Source organism: Anolis carolinensis, chromosome 6, assembly GCF_035594765.1.
Source record: "Anolis carolinensis isolate JA03-04 chromosome 6, rAnoCar3.1.pri, whole genome shotgun sequence".
Taxonomy (NCBI): Eukaryota; Metazoa; Chordata; class Lepidosauria; order Squamata; family Dactyloidae; genus Anolis; species Anolis carolinensis.
This window is the reverse complement of record NC_085846.1, coordinates 94,631,669-94,651,616: the sequence shown is the minus strand read 5'-3', so window position 1 is coordinate 94,651,616 and position 19,948 is coordinate 94,631,669. Positions and strand designations below refer to the sequence as shown.

The following is a 19,948-nucleotide window of genomic DNA, read 5'->3' as shown; positions in this document are numbered from 1 at the left end:
TTTAGGAACATAATTGAGTCCAATGGAGTTTAAGAATCTTGCTGATCTTTGTACTTCTGTATAAATGAGCAACAAATCTTCAAGGCACACGCCTGGCCAAAACCAAAAACCTAACAAACATACTCAGTGTTTTCTGTAATGAATGCATGGTCCATGCTTGTGTATTATCAAGCCTGCAACAGTATGATGGCAGGATTAGTCACTTAATTCTCAACATGAATTGGAAATTGTAACACCTTTTAATCACACTACAAAGATAGAAAGAGGGGGCATTCAACACACATTCTTATTGGAATTTAAAAATGTTGCTTTGTAGTGAACTTACTAAGGGCCAAGTTAGGGCACCCTCCTCCTTCAATAACTATTCCTTCCCCTTGCAAATAAATTATCCTTCAGTCTCCACATTTTTAGCAATGCAGATAATAATGAAAATCAGTCGTGGCTAAAATTCTTTTACTTCCTATATCTGCATTCCCTTGGTATCTTCGCCTCCCCATTTCCTTTGGACACCTTCATTTTTTCCCCTAAATGTTGAACTGAAATTACTAAATGCTAGAATTTTCGTGACTGAAGAAAAATATCATTGTGAAACAGAACTCTTTATTTGGAGGAGTAACGCCTCATTTTGCTTCTTTACCATAGCTATACCTTTGCCATTAGAGTTGGCATTTTCACTGGTACTTATTGCAAAAGTAAGTACTTTTGGTGTAACTTACTCCCAGGTATGTATTCAATGGATTCAAGGAAGGAAATGATAAAAAAAATTAGGGATGCAGTTAACAGTCCCAGTGTGTAGAAGTACTTCTTTGCTAAGATTTTGACCTTTGCCACAAAAGCATCAACATTTGTTAGGTCCTCATTGCTCTTTCTGCATGAAATTGTATACAAAGTTGGGTTGATAAGCCTAAATTAATTTATGATGGTAGGTGAACTCTTGATTAAACTAACGATGATACACAGTAGGCATCTTCTCAGACGTTTGAAATCCTTCACCTGAACTGTGATACTTGTGCATGAAGCAACTGCTAAGTTCAATTTGAACATCCCCAGAGCCAACCTCCTCTAAAAAAATTAAACTGATCTGCAAGCCTGTTAAGATGGAAAACGTGTAGTCAGTAATTGCCAGACACTCTTGCATAATTGGTTCAGTGGCTTCATGTAAGGAGAATTAAACTAAATTAATTCTGAGCATTCTGGTCCATTGGCATAGTCAATCACATGTTTGTCTTTAAAAATATTTACAACAGATGCAAAAGGAAAAAGAACAACTTTAGGAGAATTATACCATACTTTAGTATAAGAAAACTTCACTAATTCAGATCAACTGAATCCTATTGGTAATTTGTGCAGGCATAAATTCCCTTACACCAAATTAGTATAGTAGGGGAAAAGTTCTATATGTGAAACCAATGCAGAAATGCAATAATACAGCTACCACCTCATCACACGGAGACTTGGAAGCATCCTAGCATGCTGCCAAGGCGCTTCCTCGACAAAGCCCACTGGATGCCATCACACGATGTAAGGCTGCTTCTGGTAGGGCTCCATAAAGGAAGCATCCTGGCACCATGCTAGAACACTTCCCTTGTTCTCATTAAGAAGAACAGGGGGAAGTCAGGCAGCAATGCTTTGCCCCATGTGATGAGGAAAGTGGCATCAGGCAATGCTAGGCGCAGGGCAGTGGTTTCCCCCTACTGTTGCCTGCCTTTGGATCTCAATATAATTAGGTCCCTAGAGTAATATACCAATGTACATTGTATACTGCCTCTGTACACTTCATATTGCACAATGGGCAATACAGTGACAGCTAGGAACATTAACCCTTTATCCTGTGCTGCACTATAACTGTATCCATTGTAGGGATTTTATAACAATTACATAGTGTAGTCCCTATAGTGGATATTTATATTACATTGAGACTATGTGGACTTTCTGCCATTATGTTTCAGAAGTAATGTTCAATTTTATGTTTATATGTTTTGACTGTTGTACCCCCTCCTCAAGCCATTAGGAGAGTTTCATGAACCTTGACCTCAAATCTCCAATAGAATAGTCATGTAGTCCAAGGTCAAGCCAATTAGTTCAAAGTAGGAACAAAATTCAAGGGAACAAGCAGAAGGGATGACAAATAACAGTCTTGGGGACAATCCAATTACCGGAATTCCAAACGACGAAAGTGCGTCCATGAATCCAAAGCCACAAAGCAGTCCAAATCTCCAAAAACTTCCACTAGTCTCAAGAGCACAAGATCTAGGCTTGGTTACGAAAGTTGCAGCCAGCAATTAGACAGCACACTGCAAAACCTTAAATGCTGCTTTCACAGCTGATTTCTCTTGCTAACCCTCTTCTCCACAATCCTGGCTGAACGTCTCAGTTGAGCTTTCCCTTTCCTATTTTCCACAAAGGAAAATCCAGTTAACTCTTCCTCAGCCTGCTCCTCAGATGCTGCTTGGGTTTGGGCAGCTGAATGAGTAGTTGTTACTTCTGGGTGTGGCTAAGGGGGTTTCTATTCCAGACTGAGCTCACTCAAACCCTCATCCACATTATCCAAGGACCTCTTCACATGGGGCAAAAATGCCCCGTTTTGCTGCCTTTGTGCATGGCTTTGACAGGGCTTGTAGTACGCCATCACACGACACATGGCAGGCCCCACATACTTTCCTTCCAAAGGGGAGGCGAAACGCTGAAAGGCTTTTTGCTCTCCACTACGAGGAGGAAAGTGTCATGTGGGTAGCTCTGATAGAGCTACCTGCACTTTTGGCCCCAAAAGTCTTTGTGATGGCAGAAAGGGTGACTAGGCAATGCACATTGCCAACTTTTCCAGTCCTCCATGTGTGATGAGAGGAAGAGGAGGGAGGGTGTGCGGGATGCCATGAGTTGCCCCATGCGCTGAAGAGATGGAATGGTCCAGCTGGGCTGTGTGACAAGGTCCCATGGCAGTAAGGTAGGTAACAAATAAAGTGTGTTGTTGTTATTATTATTTACAGGCAAGAAAAACTAAAACTAATCTAATCTTGCTGGAATAGCTAGCAGCAGCAAACCCAAAATGAAATGAATGTTGGGTCAATGTACTCCAACCTCCTATATTCCCATTACATATTGATTCTTGTGCTTCATTTCTGATGTCTTTAAATTGTTAGATTTAAACCTGGGGGAGTTGTCCAAAAACTAAATTTTCCAACTTCACATATATCTTAGAACAGGAGTGAAATAGGTTGTAATTGCACATAAATCTATTATGTCAGGGTCTTTGACATGAAGCCAATGTATTATCTTTTGGCTCGAAACAAATTAGGCCTCCTGAAATAAATCATTCACAGCATTGCCTAGAAAAGATGAATACAAAATAGCCATATTTTTGCAACTGTATTTATCTACTAGTTATGGAAAAATAGAAAATAATTTAATCAAAAGGAAGGAAATGTCTTACCATTTGGGTATGATCATTTCCACGGTTCATGTCAGCATGGAAGTCAGGGTGCGTGCCAGGTGGGTTTCTTCAAACTCCATCGATCATCTGCACACCAGCACCCTGATGAATTGGTTGCAATCGTCTGCCTCACCAATTCCTGTGTTCAAATGTCAGACTCAAACACATCCGTAGTCTGAAGTCCAAACATTTATTTCAATATCTATAATACATATTTACAAAGCATAGCAAAAGCCATCGCTCTGAGCTGGCATTCTTCTATAGCCTCTTCGCTCGGCAAGCACAGCTCAACACTCACAGAGATAAGAAAACACATTCTTCAGTCCGAAGGAAGTTCCCGACCTCCAAGGCCGGAAATCAAGCCTGATAGGTCAACAGCAGGCTGTCAGTCTAACTAGCCTGCTGTTAACTGTTTCATTGCTGAAACACACACTCTTGCAAAACAGCAGAAAACATTTGATTTACATTTCATATACATACAACCATAATCCAACAGTTCACACCATTGCACAAGGTTATTCCTGAGTTACAGCCATTATCCTCAAAATAACAATGAAATATAGTTTCAGAAATGAAAGAGCAACTTGAAGGAGATTCTACCCCGTTTCCCTTTTGTCTTTCAACAGAATATTCGCTGTCATGTTGGCTTCTCTTAAGCCAAAAAGATATAATGTCACTATCAGCAGGTTGAATGCGTGCTGATGCATATTTTAAGAGAATTCTAGTTCTGTTTCGGTATTTAAACTCAAGAAACTTTCCTTTTAACAGTAAATAATTCAGATGCAGGGTTACAAGGGAGGTGGCACATACGAATGGGGAAAAAATGCTACTGGGTAAAGATAAGATTTAAGCAGTGGGAAGAATAATTTAAAGATCTCTGCATACCACACAATCATGTTTGATGGGCAATTAAAAGATTAAAAACCATTTAGAAGCTAATTAGATCCTGGGCTGCAAATTAAAACAAAGGCACCAAGTCTTTTGGTGTCAGATTGTTTCACTCAACTCCATTTAAGAATTGCATGTTAATTGTTGATACATCACTCTTTTTGAACCTCTATACTCCTATGTCCTATTTCTTGATATATGTGCCACATGAAATATGGTGAGGAATGTCCCCAATAAAACCACAGATTCTCAAAAACCAAAACTACCTTCTGCAAACTTAGAGAATAAAATCTTGCCCTTCCACTAAGCTCCTGCAAAAGCAAACTGCCCTAGCTTTTGTGGCCTTCATTAAGAGAGTGTCCAGCTTAAACACACTGTGATGTTGCTTGGCCACAAGTATCCTGTCTTTCATTTATGAGATATTGGGCAAAATGTTAGATATGCTTATATTGTTCTGTAGGATTTAACAGAAAGAGGATCAGTATTACTACTGAACCCAGTTCAGTGTTATTTTGTAGCAATATTATTTTGTGGCTCTGTAAAACGAATGGAAAAGCATCAGTTAATTTTGAAGTTCTCTGTCTCATATATTTAATCCGGAAAAGTAATAGCCTTTCAATGTTATTTTTAGAACTTCAGTTACCATGGTGAAAGCAAATTCTCCCATTGCTTTTTCTTCCAATTGCTTAGACGGCTAATACTGTACACATCAGACACACGTCCCAATTATGCTGTTTAATAACTTTATCATATTCATTTTATGGTTGCGATTTTGAAGGCTCTTTGCAAATCATGTTATTGGTTCCACCCTATAAGTATATGGTTTCTATCTAATTAGAAGCCCACTCTAAGATTGTTATTTGTCTCTTGTTCATTCCTGTCTTAAATATATCATCATTGACATGAACATGGCTCCATAGACTTGGATTAGAAGTTTTAAATATACGATCTATGCAGGGCTTCAAATTAACACCTAAAACCCTTCCAGCTCAATTGTGTAGATACTTACTAAAATATTAATGCAATTTTATTCAATGAGTATTTTGTTACCTGGTCAGTGTGGTCAGGACTGCAATTTTATCTTCATTGTAATAATGCTAATAGTTAAGGCAATGAAAATAAACAGGTTGTAAGCATCCATTTGGGGCTTAGACTAGACTCAGCAAACCATTTGAAGGACAGGTTTGTAGAATCCCAAACCTAGATGTTGTCTCCTTCAAAGTAGGACTGGAGTATTCCTCAAAAGTAAAGGGCTTACATGAGGGGTGAGGTAGTTGAATTGATTAATTCTATAGTTTTCAACTTTGTCCTGAAAATGTTTAAGGTTCTATCTCTCAGAAGCCCAGCCAACATGGCCAATGTTGGGCATTCTGAGAATAAGGTAAAGGTAAAGGTTTTCCCTGATGTTAAGTCCAGTCATGACCAACTCTGGGGGTTGGTGCTCATCTCCATTTCTAAGCCGAAGAGCCGGCGTTGTCCATAGACACCTCCAAGGTCATGTGGCCAGCATGACTGCATGGAGTGCCGTTACCTTCCCGCCGGAGCGGTACCTATTGATCTACTCACATTTGTATGTCCAGACATTAGGAGGAACTTCTTTTCTGTAATAACTGTCTTTACTGTAAGAACAGACTGCTTCGAAGGAAGGGATGGACTCTGTTCTTTGACAGTTGGCTGGGCATTTTTCAGAGTGCTGTTTGAACCAGCATGGCTCCAACATGATTGCTTGAGTTGTGATGCTGCTTCTATACAGAAACTAAAATGTGCAAATTCACTATAAATATCTCGTGGAACTCTGATCTGATGCATAGGAAGTACAGCAAGAGCAATATTTTATGTGATCACATTCACATAGATGTTTGGAGTTGCATTGAGCTCATTGGCAGAGGCAAAGTACAAATGTACTTGATTCAGTAAAAACAAAAATATAATTATCATCATCATCAGGTCCAGGGAAATGATTACCCTGCAGATGCATTAGCAGTTTTGAATGATACTAACCTCTGGTGCCAGCAGAAGCATGCCAACTTATCTTCACTGCTCAGTGTGGTGCATAATTTGTGGGGAAGGGGGAGGTTCTCCACAGCACCCCCTCTTTTTTTGTATGTTCCCATGGCTCCTACAGTAATGTCTCAGAATATACTAGGTAGTCTCACTGTGCCACTGTGAGGCCACAGTTTGTGCTTGTGCACAACTTCTTCTGCCTGGTATAATGCATGTGTTTGCCCTTGCAGCAGCTCATGCAATCAATCTGCAAGTGTCTTGCCCTTGTTATTTGGAACAGCCAAAGACCCAAGCTGTAGAATTTGAGAAAATAAATCATACTTTGGCACATTTCACTAGTTTTAGCCAGACAGTTAGGTACCTAATGGTATGAAAAAATGTAATTGCACACTTAAATCTATGTTAATTCCCAAGCTCAGCATGTTGGTTGAGTGCCCTTGTGGATAAGTGCAATTATTTTGATATTGTTCAGCAATGCTTGTTAGGATGCAAAGTGAGCTGGCAGCATTGGCCGATTGGCCAGCCCTACAAATGCTACTGTTGTATATTTAGTGGGCATATGCGCTCTGTTTCACAAATGCCCTTTTAGTGGCTATTTGTTGATGTTGCTTCCAGAAATATTTGAAGATGCGTTCAACTGACTCTGTAGATCATATTTCCAACAATGCATTTATTTCCAAAGTTCTCCTTCTATCTCAGAAGATTCATCCAATATGGTCTGGCAATATAATATTTCAGAAATTCTTCCTCTAACATAGACAATCCATCCAATATAGTCTAGCAATGTAATTAGATAAGATACATCATTGAATACATAAGTTGGGATTGCCATGTCATAGTATTTCTTTTTTCTGTGTGTAGTTGTGAAACCCAGTCACTGAATAGAGTTAATAGAAAGAGATTCAAAAGATATTTGAAATGCGATGCTGGAGAAGACTTTTACAGATACCATTGACTGCCAAAAAGACAGATAAATTAGCCAAAGCAAATCTCATTAAAAATACTATAATGCGTGGTAAGATGGATGGCAGTAGGAGAATAATAATATATAGGTGAATAAACATAAACAGACTACAGTCCTGATTATGAACGATGTTAAATCTTTACAAAACTGCCCAATTCTGATTCCTGTGTACACATCTCAACTTACAAAGACATAACTCCCATATAGAATTCCATCCCTTGTTACTTGGCTCTGACTAAGCAATATTACATTAATTGTTGCATGGTGGATCAACTCTTGTTATCGGTTGACTTCAAGTTATTTCCAATTTCTGGTGACCCTTAGGTTTACTAACATGGGGTTTTCAGGGGCTGAGAGTGTATGCCTTGCTCAAGGTCACCTAAGGGGGTTTCCCTAAGCAAGCAGGGAATCAAATCCTGGTCTCCAGAGTCAAAGTCCAATGTTCAAACCACTGGACCACACAGGCTCTCGAGTCAACTCATAAAGTGTAAGAGGTGTTGAGTGCACCACTCCATGGAGATGTGAACACATTGAGGGCAGGCAGTTGTGTGTTCAGGGGGGTGAGGTGTATAAAAGGGAGGGATGGAGGGAAGCCTGGGGGAGAGGAAGAAACTTTGGATTTGTCTGTGAAATGTCTGAAATAAACTGGAGTGAGTACTTCGAAAGCTTATTGGTGTTTATTGAACTCAACTCAGCAGTGGAGCGGCAGTAAATTATACACGCCATTGCTCATACAGACCAGCTGCCCAAGGAGAAGGGGAAAATTCCCACATAAAGCTAATTATTTCAGTGGTGTAAATGTTTAATACCTTTTTGCTAATAGTGATTTAGATAATGGCGCAAATGCTATCCTGTAAGTTGCTTTTTCTGAGGATTGTTTTGTTCTCCTTCAAGCTAGCACTTTCTTTTTGTGATTCTATGTGCACTGTGGCTGTGTGTCATTGGCACTTACTAGTTAGTTAGTGTCCATGCCATCAGTACTAACCTGCAACATCCTCCGTGGAAAAGAGTGTGTGTGCACTAACAGCAGTTCTCTGTTAAGCAGACTTTTCATCATGTTCAGTTACTTGAGGAACAGCAATTCTCCATTTCTGTGGTACCAGCTACTCTAAGAGCAACTTCACACGCAGCACTCAGATAGTTCTCCTCTGCTTCACAGCATAACCCTGCAATTGCTTTTAGCACTGTCTAATTTTACCCCCTGTTGTTTCTGGTTGTCAGTGTCCTCATGTACAATAAAGATGCAAATGTATGCCAAAGTAATGGTTAAATACATGCTTGTGATGAAAAGATGTAAACCTCAGTCAAAATGCATTTCAAATTTAAACTGTGTCTTATCAGCTCTGGGGTGTGTAGAAATGGAAATGCACGAGCATGTTAAGAAGGGGTGCATCATCTTTTATTCTTGTACCTCTCTCACACAGAGACTGAAAGAGCTAAAACAAAGGGAATTTGCACGGAATGTGGCTTCAAAGTCCTGGAAAGATGAGAAGAAACAGGAAAAAGCACTCAAACGACTCCATCAGCTGGCTGAACTGCGGAAGCAGTCAGAATGGTACGTATTTGGAACTCATATTACATTTTAATCTCTTCAGCTTTCTTCTTCTTCTTGCAGTCTCAGAAGAAATCTCCATAACTTTACTTCTACTTTATATAATGCACAGATCATAATCACATGCTCTGCAAACCATTTTTCTCTATCCCTGACACCAAACATCCTTGCTCTACAAGCCATAAAATTGGAAGCTCTGCATTAATTCCTTGACATTTGAAGGCTGGAGTTTTTATCCTTTTCCTAATCTGATCTGAACAGAATGATTTTTAATAGTGCTGTGGTAAGATATTTGGAAGGAAACATTTTCAATACAAAAAAGCAGCTGGGGCAGAGAGCAGAATCATACCTTTTTGACCTTGTTCACTGTCACCCGAAATGGCTGCTTTACTCCCTTTAGGTTGGCTCTAGATTTAGCCATACAAATCAATAGGATTTAAATAGTAGTCCCAGTTCAAAGGTTCACCAGTCACAGGGGATGAGCACTTGATACAAATGCATTCTGACAGCAGAAATGCCGTTCTGCTATCAGAACCATCTTCAGTTGGCTGATTTCAGAAATTAGCCAACAGAGCAATCTGCTGATAGAATTGCTCTGCTGGCTAAGATTTGCCAGCAGAAAAGGCAAAAAGAGGGCAGGGTGAAAGAAGAACCAAGTTATGCCATATCTATATTTCCTCCAGCCAAAGGACACAGCCACAATTGCATCCTAGCACAAGGTTGGTCTAGTGCAGGTCTGCACAACCTGTGGCCTCCGGGTGTTTAGGACTGTTTAGGTGTTTAGAATTCCTGACCATTGATCAAGCTGGCTAAGTCTTCTGGGAGCCGGAGGCCCAAACATCTGGTTGTGCAGGGTTCGTCTAGGGAAGTTGCTCTCAACCTGAGATCCCCAGATGTTTTTTGGCCTTCAACTCCCAGAAATTCTAACAGCTGATAAATTGGCTGGGATTTCTAGGAGTTGTGGGCCAAAAACATCTGGGGATCCCAGGTTGCGAACCATTGGTCTAGGGCAAGGGCTGATTAAAAATTTCCAACATCCCTAGACTAGACAGGGTTTGTACTCAATGTAGCTTCAGTTCAAATAATATCAGTCAACTGGAGAGTGGCTATTTTTGACCAGGTAGAATTGCACTTTTAATTTAGTGTAATTAAGTCCAGTTGATTTCAGACTGGCTGTTAATGTGCTCATTATAATCTAACCCAAGTAATCCCCTCACTGTATTATGTAGCTCAGGCATCCTCAAATTCTGGCCCTCCAGCTGTTTGGGCCTCCAACTCTCAGAAGCCCTAGCCAACTTGTTCAATGGTCATGTTGCACCTCTGGTTGTGTAGGCACCTCAAAACCACTCTGGAGCCCCAGAATATAAGCAAGCAAGCTGTTTATTGATGATTATATGCAAGCAAAGGCAAATTACAGTTCAAAGTCAATAGAATGGGTTTAAATCCAAAAAACAAAGTACTTGAAAATCTTGAAGCTAGAGTCCATAAAAGTAATTCAAAGAACATAGTCCAAACTGGATATCAAAGTCAGTCTGAAGAAAGGTATCAAGAATAGTCCAAACAAGATATTAAGGATTAATCCAAGGCATAAGTCAAACTGGATCACAGGAAGCCAAAGCTGGAATACAGAAACAAATCTCCAAGTTTAGTCCAAGGTACAGGGTTAATGCTGGAACAAAAGGCAAGAGCAGAAATCCACACTGCAAGGTTACTGGAACATTCAACTGGATCCACAGAAATCCCCAGAAACAAGAACAAGCTGGCACTAGAATTCTAGAATAACACAGAATTCACAGGAGCACGAAGCAGAGATTTTCTTCTCTTGCTGAAACAAAGTTACCACCTCTGACTCTGTCAGAGAAAGCAGCCCTTCTTAAGGGAAATTCAAGGTCCCTTCCCATGAGAGGTCTGCTCATTATTTGGTTTCAAAAACAATCGTTTACTTCTTCTGACATACTCCCTTTCTTTCCTCTGCTGAGTTATCACCTTCCTTCTGTCAAGCTCATTAGCCCTATCCACCTTATCACTTCCAGAATCTAAACTAGCATGTCCATCTGGCACCAGGAGATCCGATCTTGACTCCTTTGAGGAATGCGGTTCAAGCTGCCTGCTTGAAACCATTATGTCTCTGGTCCCAGAATCCACTGGGACAAACTCTGGCTGCATCTCAGGCCCAAACCCAGAACCCTCTGACAAGGCAGGTGCATGGACAATTACAAGCTGAACAGGCCCAACCTCAGGCTCACCTGACAGCTCAGATGGAGGCTGAGTTACAACAGGTCAGGAATTCTGGGAGTTGGAGGCCCAAACAGCTGTAGAAACAGAGTTTGAGGATGCCTGATGTAGCTAATCAGAACTAGCTATGGCCCTGAGAGTAAAATACAAACCACTCACATTATAAGAAAAGAGATTCTGCCAAACGTTAGGAATAACGTGATAGTAAGAAGAGTAGTAGATATCCATTTTTGGAAGTCTTTAAACAGAGGTCAGATGGCCATCTCTCAATAACGCTTTAATTATGTCATCTTGCATGCTAGGTGGTTACGTAAGATTTCCCTTAGAGTCCCTTCTTATGATTCTTTATGGTTATACCACTGAAATCATCTTTCTCATTTTACCTGCCATAACTATAACAATGAGTGGAGGAAGAATTAAGACTACTTCAACGTATTTGTCTTATTTTCTTCTATTTTGCTCCTTCTCTTACTATATGATTGTAGCAGTCTCATTGCCGACCACAATAGCTCAACAAGAGAAGAATACTGGACAGATATCTGAAGAGTAGCTACATCCTTCTCTTCAACATACAATCTTCTGCACCACCCTTAACACTTTCCTCTTTCCCCACATAAACATAAAAAGGGAGGGTTTTTTTGGGAGACCAACATTTTCATGGAAATGGCTTGCTGTTTCAGTCAGCATTGCTTTTTAATATTTTATTAACACGGGGGTTTTTAACCTTATTAAAACTGATCATAGTTTAGTGCTGTCAGCAATATGTAAAAATAAAAATTGCTAGGAAAAGTAAAAAAAAGTAAACCTTAGATCTTCCTTTACCTCATCTTTAAATCTTTGTTTTCATGAATATGCACATAATCAAAACTCTCAGAACAGATACTTTTATGGAACTAAAATAATGTTATCTCAGTGAAAGAAAATAAGAGATGTTGATTAGTATTTAGTGTTGCGGTAACAGATTCGTAACTCAGAATTACACATCCATAACTGGTCTGTATTCAGTAAGATTACACAGTCTTACTGGAAGACTACATAAATTCCAGTCAGATCCAGCTTTAAAACCAGCTGTCAGATGTGGCATAGGAGCTCCATTCACAGGAGATCCAAGGAAGATGATATTTCCAACACCCTCCTGCTACATAAGCAAGGCTGTGACAGGACCCTCTTTGAGGAGACACTTTTGAATAGTGTGGATCTAAACCATATCAAGTTTTCCTTAAAGAAACTTCCATTATAGCATAGTATTCTTCCAAGTGAGGTTAAGAGATCTCCACACATGCAGTAAAAAGTAACATTAGTTCCATACAGGCAGACACCACTAAGCTCATACAGATGGGCTTGTAGTTCAGTTTACTGTGCTTAACGTTCTTAAGGAAGTCATAGGTAACAAGAAAGACATCACCAGTCATACCAGGAGGAACTTCAGTGAATGATTGTGATGAGCCTGAAACAGCATAGGACTGTGCTTCCTTTCCTATACCACTGGAAAAGGCTGAGGAAGTCTGTTTGCATTGTATCTCAGTAATTTTTACTACATTCCCTTCAGTGCTTCATTAGTCCTGTCACCTCAGCATCACCAAGCAGCTCCTGATTTGAATAGAGGGACACCTGAGATTTCCCACTCTGCTCAGCCTGAAGGCTACTAGTGAGACTGGTGATCAAGATCAATCGTGCTCAATCAAGACTGCATCAGTGAACTCTGTCAATTGTTTCTGAAATGAACTCGTTAACATAAATAACCTTATTTTGTCATTTGCTTCCAGTGTTGCCGGATGTGGACCTCTGGTGAACACTCCCCAGGTGATTACAGAAAAACAGCAGCAACCACAAGAAAAGTCTCTTTTGGTCGAGGAAAGCAACACCAAGAACAGAGCTGAAGGACAAAATCTCCCCAGCAGCACTCCAGAGAAACAGCAGGAGGTTTTGCCAAGTAAGAACCAATCTTGCATAGAGAGGCACCACTTGCCTAGAAATCGGACCTCTCCAGTATTCTCCTGTGGAACAAATTCCTGTAATCGTGCTGGCGTGTCTTTTTCATTCTCTAAGAAAGTTCATTTGAAGCTTGAGTCATCAGCATCTGTCTTTAGTGAGAACATGGAAGATGCATATGATTGCATCAGATCGCCTAGGCATAAAGCAAAACAGGCTCCCAAAGAGTGCCATGGTTGCATACATATGAGTGATGAGAGGAGAACAAATTTGCAAAAACGGTTAAATGCACTTCAAGGTCACCCAGGTAGCATTGCATCCTGCAGTCTGTTTGGAAAAAGGAAAATGCAGAAAGCACATGATCAGAACACTGGCAGAGAACAAGTGGAAACCCATCTTTCTTCTTGTAATGAAAATTTACATCTTCTAGATTTGGAATATGTTGGGTCTCCAAATGTAAAAGAACAAGAAAGACTTCAGAATGAGACTCAGAAATGCTTGGAAACTGTTATTACATCTCACCTCCCAACTAATAATGTCTGTATGCAGGAAAATACTTACAAGCACAGTGATGTCCTGTTTGCAGAACATGTCCCTGAGTCCTCAGGCCAACTGACATCCAAGCAAAGACATCCATGTGAAGTAAACTACAATCCTTGTGCATTTAAACAATCTCCTGATTGTTCAAAAACTGTGGGTGCAAATGGTGAAACACCAAGGAGTGATTCACTGGTGCATGAAATTAAGCCTAAAGCATTGCCTTTTCTTCATGTACTGAGTAAAGATGGCAGCACAGCTTTACGATGGCCCACAGAACTCCTATTGTTTACAAAAACAGAACCGTCTATTTCATATGGTTGCAATCCATTATATTTTGATTTTAGGCTCTCTTTGTCCCATAGAGACAGTGAACACAATGAAATCAATATGGAAGGTCCTAAAGAGTGCTTTAAAAACATGGACATTGATGAAATTGAAGCCTCAGGTCTAACTGAGCTCCAGCTGCTGTCCAATGAACCCGATAATCAATCTTTGAAGCCAAAGAAGAAGAAAAGAGCTGTAAGCCTCAACAAGTCTCAGCCAAAACTGGAACCAGACACAGAGAATGAAATGAATCAGTGTGTGTCAAAGTACATTTCAGATGATTCAAATGAAAGTATACCAGAAGTGCCTGCTCACCTGAATTGCTCACAAAGGCATTGCACAAGAGCAACAAGTCCTCATACAACAATGCATGTGAGATCTCTAGCACAGCACTTGCAGAACTTTGAACAAACACTACAGGAAGAGGTAACGCAAAATATTTGCATCTATCCTTTGGTGGCTTCTAGGACAGAAAAGCAAACTTGTGCAAAATGTGATTTAATCTATTCCCAAAGACAAAACAATCTGAATTTGGTCACCTGCCCCAGTGACATAAATGACAGCAGGAACGATTCCATTCTGGGTTATACCTTCGGTTCCACTGGGGAGTGTTTAGAAAAGGAAGACGATGGGAGTTTTGCTGGTTGCTGGAAATTTTCTCATCTGCAAAAGCCCTTTTCTGACAGACAGTCTAATTATTCTGACACCTCTGCTAGCAGCGTGACTAGTTGCTACTCTAGTCACAGATCCAGTGATCACAGCAGAAGTCATTTGCCTTTTTGTTATAAAAGGAAACAAAAGCCGGTTGAAAGGCAAAAATGTAAACACAAAAAGCACAATTGCATTTCATCTTCTGATGATGCAGATGAGGATTGCCATTTCAACAAAAAAAGTCAAAGAGTTAGAAACTGTACACAGAGGCATACAGTAAAATATCAAAGGCATTCAAGATATAGGCATTTACTACAAAGAGACACATCAAAGCCAACCAGAAATAGACACCCTCTCTGTAAACACAGCAGGGGCAGGAGCTACAGCAAAGGCTCCAAAGGTTCTTCCATCCAAGATTCAGGAAGCAGCGAAAGATCATCCAGTGGCACCAGATCAAGAGGCAGCAGTTCAGGATCCCTTACTAAAGGATCAATGCACAGCTGGAGCGAACACAAAAGGGATGTGAAAAGCAATGACTGTGCTGAACCAGGAAAATCAAACTCCGTACACTTAGATTGCCGGTATCTCAGATGCCCATCAAAACATATTGGAATTTGCTCCATCAGCCACTTTGAAAGAGAAGCACTGGGACAGCGGAAGTCATTAACTGCCAAGCTACTTTTAGAGAAGGTGAACTCAAAGAGAAACCAAGAGCAAACTCAGAACACTGAGAATTTTTCAAATACCTGTGAAATAGGTCTCCCCCATAGTCAACCTGGTGTTAAAAGCACGTCTTTAATGGCTGGAGAAGTCATGTTCTTTTCCCCCGAGAAGGCCCTCAGCACCACGGCAATAGAAAGCAACAGTGAAGACAACAATCAAGTTGATATTTCAGCAATAGATAGTGTTACTCTTACTGCTAATGCTGCCTATGGTAATTGCCTGCTTAAAGACTTAATTCAAAGAGGAACAGGCTTCCAGACTCCAAATATGGAAAAGGGTGCAGCAATAAAGGAGCAATCTAATGTCTTACCTGGTGAAATGCAATCCCTTCTACCAAGCTGTGATGCAGTGCCAAATGACTTTTCTGGTGCTTTCCCTTCTCATACATATTCTGTTGTTGCAAATCTAACAGAGACCAAAGAAGAACACAATGCAAATGTGAACTTGAATGGGGAGGGAAGTAATCTAAACTGTTACTCTGACAGTGCTATGCATAAATCCAGTGAAACAGAAAGCAGTAAATGCATCTCCTTTCCTTTAACACAGCAACCTATTACATTTTCTCCTGATGAAATAGACAAATACAAGTTTCTTCAACTGCAGGCCCAACAGCATATGCAGAAACAACGGCTGGCAAGGCATCTCAAGGTCCTGCCTGCCGCAGGGCCAACGGCCTTCTCCACATCCCCAGCTGTTCAACCCATTCCAATTCAGCAACAGTCTTCTGTTTCCACGCTCCACCACACACTCCTACAAAGCTTTGCTTTGTCCACTGGAGTCCATCCTCATGGTAGCCATCTTTCCCTCGCTCATATACATCCATTTTCACAAGCTCAGTTTGCTCCCATATCCCTCTCGCCTTTTACTCCAGCCTTCATGCCTGCACATTCGGGACTGCTAGCAGGACATCCATTCCATTTAGTATCTGCAACTCCCATTCACCCTTCGCATTTGATGTTCCCACCTCTGCCCCATGCTGCATTTATTCCTACCTTGTTCGCTCCACAGCTGAATGCAGCTGCATCATCAGCCATACATCTGAATCCCTTAATTCATCCGTTATTCCAGAGCCAGGAGATTCATCGTCGCTCTTGACTAGATTGATTGTGGTGGTTATCCAATGTGGGGAGAGGAACAGAATTTAAATTATTTAAACTAAAATTAAAGCATTATTGCCCCTTGCGTTAAAAAGCAATTGAGATGGAAATTCCCATTTAAGAATCGTTTGATTGTCTATCATAAAGGGAACTCAACTCACAGCTTATATATAAAGAGTTACATCAAGAATGCAGAGGGAATCTAACTTTGGCTGTAATGGTACATGAAGGTTAATGTGATGTTTCATTGTGGGCTTTTATGTTTCATGTTTTACGTGAAATCCGAAAACCTGTTCAATGAAAATCTGTTTCCTTCTTTCTCTTCTCGTTTTTTTCTTCTTCTAAGCAAACAACAAGGAAGGATAATTACTAGTCTTCCATGTCAGCACAAGTGTCAATTTCCTCAGGATTTTAGTCCAAACTTTAAAAGAGTTATCCAGCATTTTGAACCCATTTGGAGGATAGGACTGATAGGTCCTTTTGAATTTGGACTAAAACTTCTTATCGACATGAAAGCCAAGAGCTGCCACTGGCAAAACATATTCAGTTTATCTCTAGCAGTGCTATCCCCACAACCATTGCTTTGAGATAAGATACAACTGGTTCTGTGTGAGTGCTATATTAATGCTAAGAACAGAATCCCATTTCCTTCCCCTTATCTGGATTGTTGGGCAGGCATCCAAAACAAGCAGCTATCTCCTCCAAGCAAACAACCTTGCCAGAACCCATCAAACCATCACATGGGGGCATAGGTATATGAATGTCAGTCAGTGGATGCACTTTTTCAATGGTGGGTTGGCAAGCTTCTCTGTCTGTTTGTTTCCTGCTCGAGATTATGCAACTTGACTTTCACTAAACCATGTTATCAATAGCAGAGAAATTTAATCTGACTTGTACTAAACTGTCAGTTTAAGAAGTCCTTGAAAATGCAGAGATCTGTGATGGTTTCGATTTGTGAGAATTATGTCACACAGACTGGAAGATACATTTAGATATCTTTCAAAATCACATGGTAAATATAATCCTTAACTTTGCTGTATTGGTATGCCTGCAGTTTTAGTACTGATTGGCAGTGAATGTTCTCGGTTTCCAGGAGAATTGTTTCCTAGCCCTACTGGAGATTCTTGGAGTGCTTTCACACTGTACCATTATGGTATTATAATTCCACTTTAAATGCCATGGCTGCAGTCTACGGGATTCAAATATGTAGTTTGGTGAAACATTAGAATTACCTAGCTGATCTTCTAAGCAGCTTTGAATTTCCTTGTGGAGAGAAAAGTGGGGTATAAAGAAAATTATTATTATTATTATTATTATTATTATTATTATTATTATTATTATTGACACAAAGACATAGTATGACACAGCAAACAAGATAGATATACTGGATTTTGTATCACAAAATCACACGTCGAACACTTCCCAAGTGTTTAGGACTGTGTGATGTATTTTGGATGATGCGCGCAGATCCCAGTAGGGTGGCCTTTTGCAGTTGGCAGGTCATAATTTTGTCAATGTCGGGGTTGTTGTATGTTTTCCGTGCTGTATGGACATGTTCTAGAAGTATTCTCTCCTGACGTTTCGCCCACATCTATGGCAGGCATCCTCAGAGGTTGTGAGGTATGGAGAAACTAAGCAAGGAAGGTTTATATATATCTGTGGGAAGTCCAGAGTGAGGGAAGAACTCTTGTCAGTTGGAAAGTAGCTAGTAGATGTAGCCATTCAATGCAAATTAGGGTGATTATCTGCAACATTTACGCTGGCCTCCAACTGACAAGAGTTCTTCCCTCACCCTGGACTTCCCACAGATATATATAAACCTTCCTTGCTTAGTTTTTCCATACCTCACAACCTCTGAGGATGCCTGCCATAGATGTGGGCGAAACGTCAGGAGAGAATACTTCTAGAACATGTCCATACAGCCCGGAAAACATACAACAACCCTGTGATCCCGGCCATGAAAGCCTTCGACAACACATTTGTCAATGTCTATTGTTTCCAAATGCCGGCTGAGATCTTTTGGCACGGCACCCAATGTGCCGATCTATTATTATTATTATTATTATTATTATTATTATTATTATTATTATTATTATTATTATTGATCTGCCCTGTCATTAAAATCTCAACTCCATAGGTTGTTGCTATGGTAGCTAAAGTAGAATCATAGCACTATATTGTGTGGTATTGGGAAGTCATTGGTTTTGAACAAGATTTTAGGACTAAGAACCTCATCAGACACAGTCATCTTTGTGTCTTCTTCCCATTTCTCTGCACGGCCAAAACAGAGTCCCACAAAGGCCATCACATGACGCAAGGTCACTTCCAGTGGGACTCTGTGGGGTCCTGTTTCCGCAGTACAGAGACACTGAGCCCAGAATGCCTTGTGAGGAGTCAAGTGTGACCTGACTGCAAACAGGAGAAAGCAGGGGAAAGATGGACCTCGATGAGGACGTGGGATGGCAGAAGACAGACCTCAGCGGAATGGAATAAGACGGCTCCCTCCACTGTCCCTCACTTTCCCCCTACTGGTGTTTTAGGTTCCACTTTTTTGTTCTTGTTTTTTTTTTTTTTGCTGGAATAAAGTCCCTGGAGAACTTCTCTAAAACCAAATTCCACACTTGGAAAGTGTTCCCCAATATTTCTTTAGAAAGAGCCAATGTGCTACCTTGTGCAAAAGTCGCCTGCCTCTTTGCAAGTAGCAAAACTGAGAGGTCAGGGAAGTTTTCTTTGTAGGGGGAGAAAAATGATTAAATGAACCCAGTCAACCATCAGTAACTGTGTTCTTGTTGTTAAGGTATCTATGTAAAATACTGATCATGTCTATTTATTATGCAGTTTTGCAAAAATAAATAAAACACACAATTTTAAAAATTCCTCTTGAATCATTTTTCAAAGTGTTTAGTTTATATAAAAACTCAACAATACTCTGGCTAGTATAATCTGTAAATTGGTAATTTTGTTTTGTATTCTCTGTAAAAAGTGTTTTATATAATACAGTAGATAAGTGAATTGCACTATTGGACATGCAATGCAGCTTTTCTTGAGGTTGTTCAGAATGTTCCTGGGAATGTAGTTTCATGCAATAATTTTTTTTTCAAAAAAGCTTAATGGCTGAAGGAGTGTCAGTCATGAATTTTTGAATACCATACCAAAAGGCATCCACAAAATAAAATGCAGATGGAGCAAACAGAACTAAAATCAACCTGTAATCCTGGTTTTTAAGGCTATTTCTTTTTTTAAAAAATAGCATGTATTATTAGAGTTGTTTAAATGGCTCTATCAATAAATATACCTTTTAAAAATAACCCCTGATGTGTTCTTTACAAACATGATTATGCCTTTTATATTTTCAATATTTAAACAAAAGTTGATATGAAATTGATAGATGTAAATGACAAAGGTTGAGAGAGAGAAATATCTAGATTCTCAGAACTGTTTCTTGCATGATTTTGTATATTGTCCCTTGAATTCTTCATGAAGCTGTTCAAAAAGTTAGCAAAGATCCAATGTGTTATTTTATGACAGATTCTTGTGGAATAAAAACTGGTATTTTTATTTTAATGGATATAAAAGGTTCATAGGGGGACTTAGTGATTAATGTGATC

At 40.0% G+C, this 19,948-nt stretch overlaps 1 protein-coding gene across 2 annotated transcripts in view; it reads left to right on the top strand.

Moving 5' to 3' along the window:
- znf804b (zinc finger protein 804B) overlaps positions 1–19,648 on the top strand; it is a 280,357-nt gene extending 260,709 nt beyond the window's left edge. For both annotated transcript variants that reach the window (XM_008112491.2, XM_062958238.1), the window contains exons 3-4: positions 8,711–8,841; positions 12,840–19,648. In XM_008112491.2, coding sequence (XP_008110698.1) covers positions 8,711–8,841; positions 12,840–16,338 — 3,630 coding nt within the window. In that variant the 3' untranslated portion in view covers positions 16,339–19,648. The remainder of the gene's footprint in view (positions 1–8,710; positions 8,842–12,839) is intronic.
- The last annotated feature ends 300 nt before the right edge of the window (positions 19,649–19,948 follow it).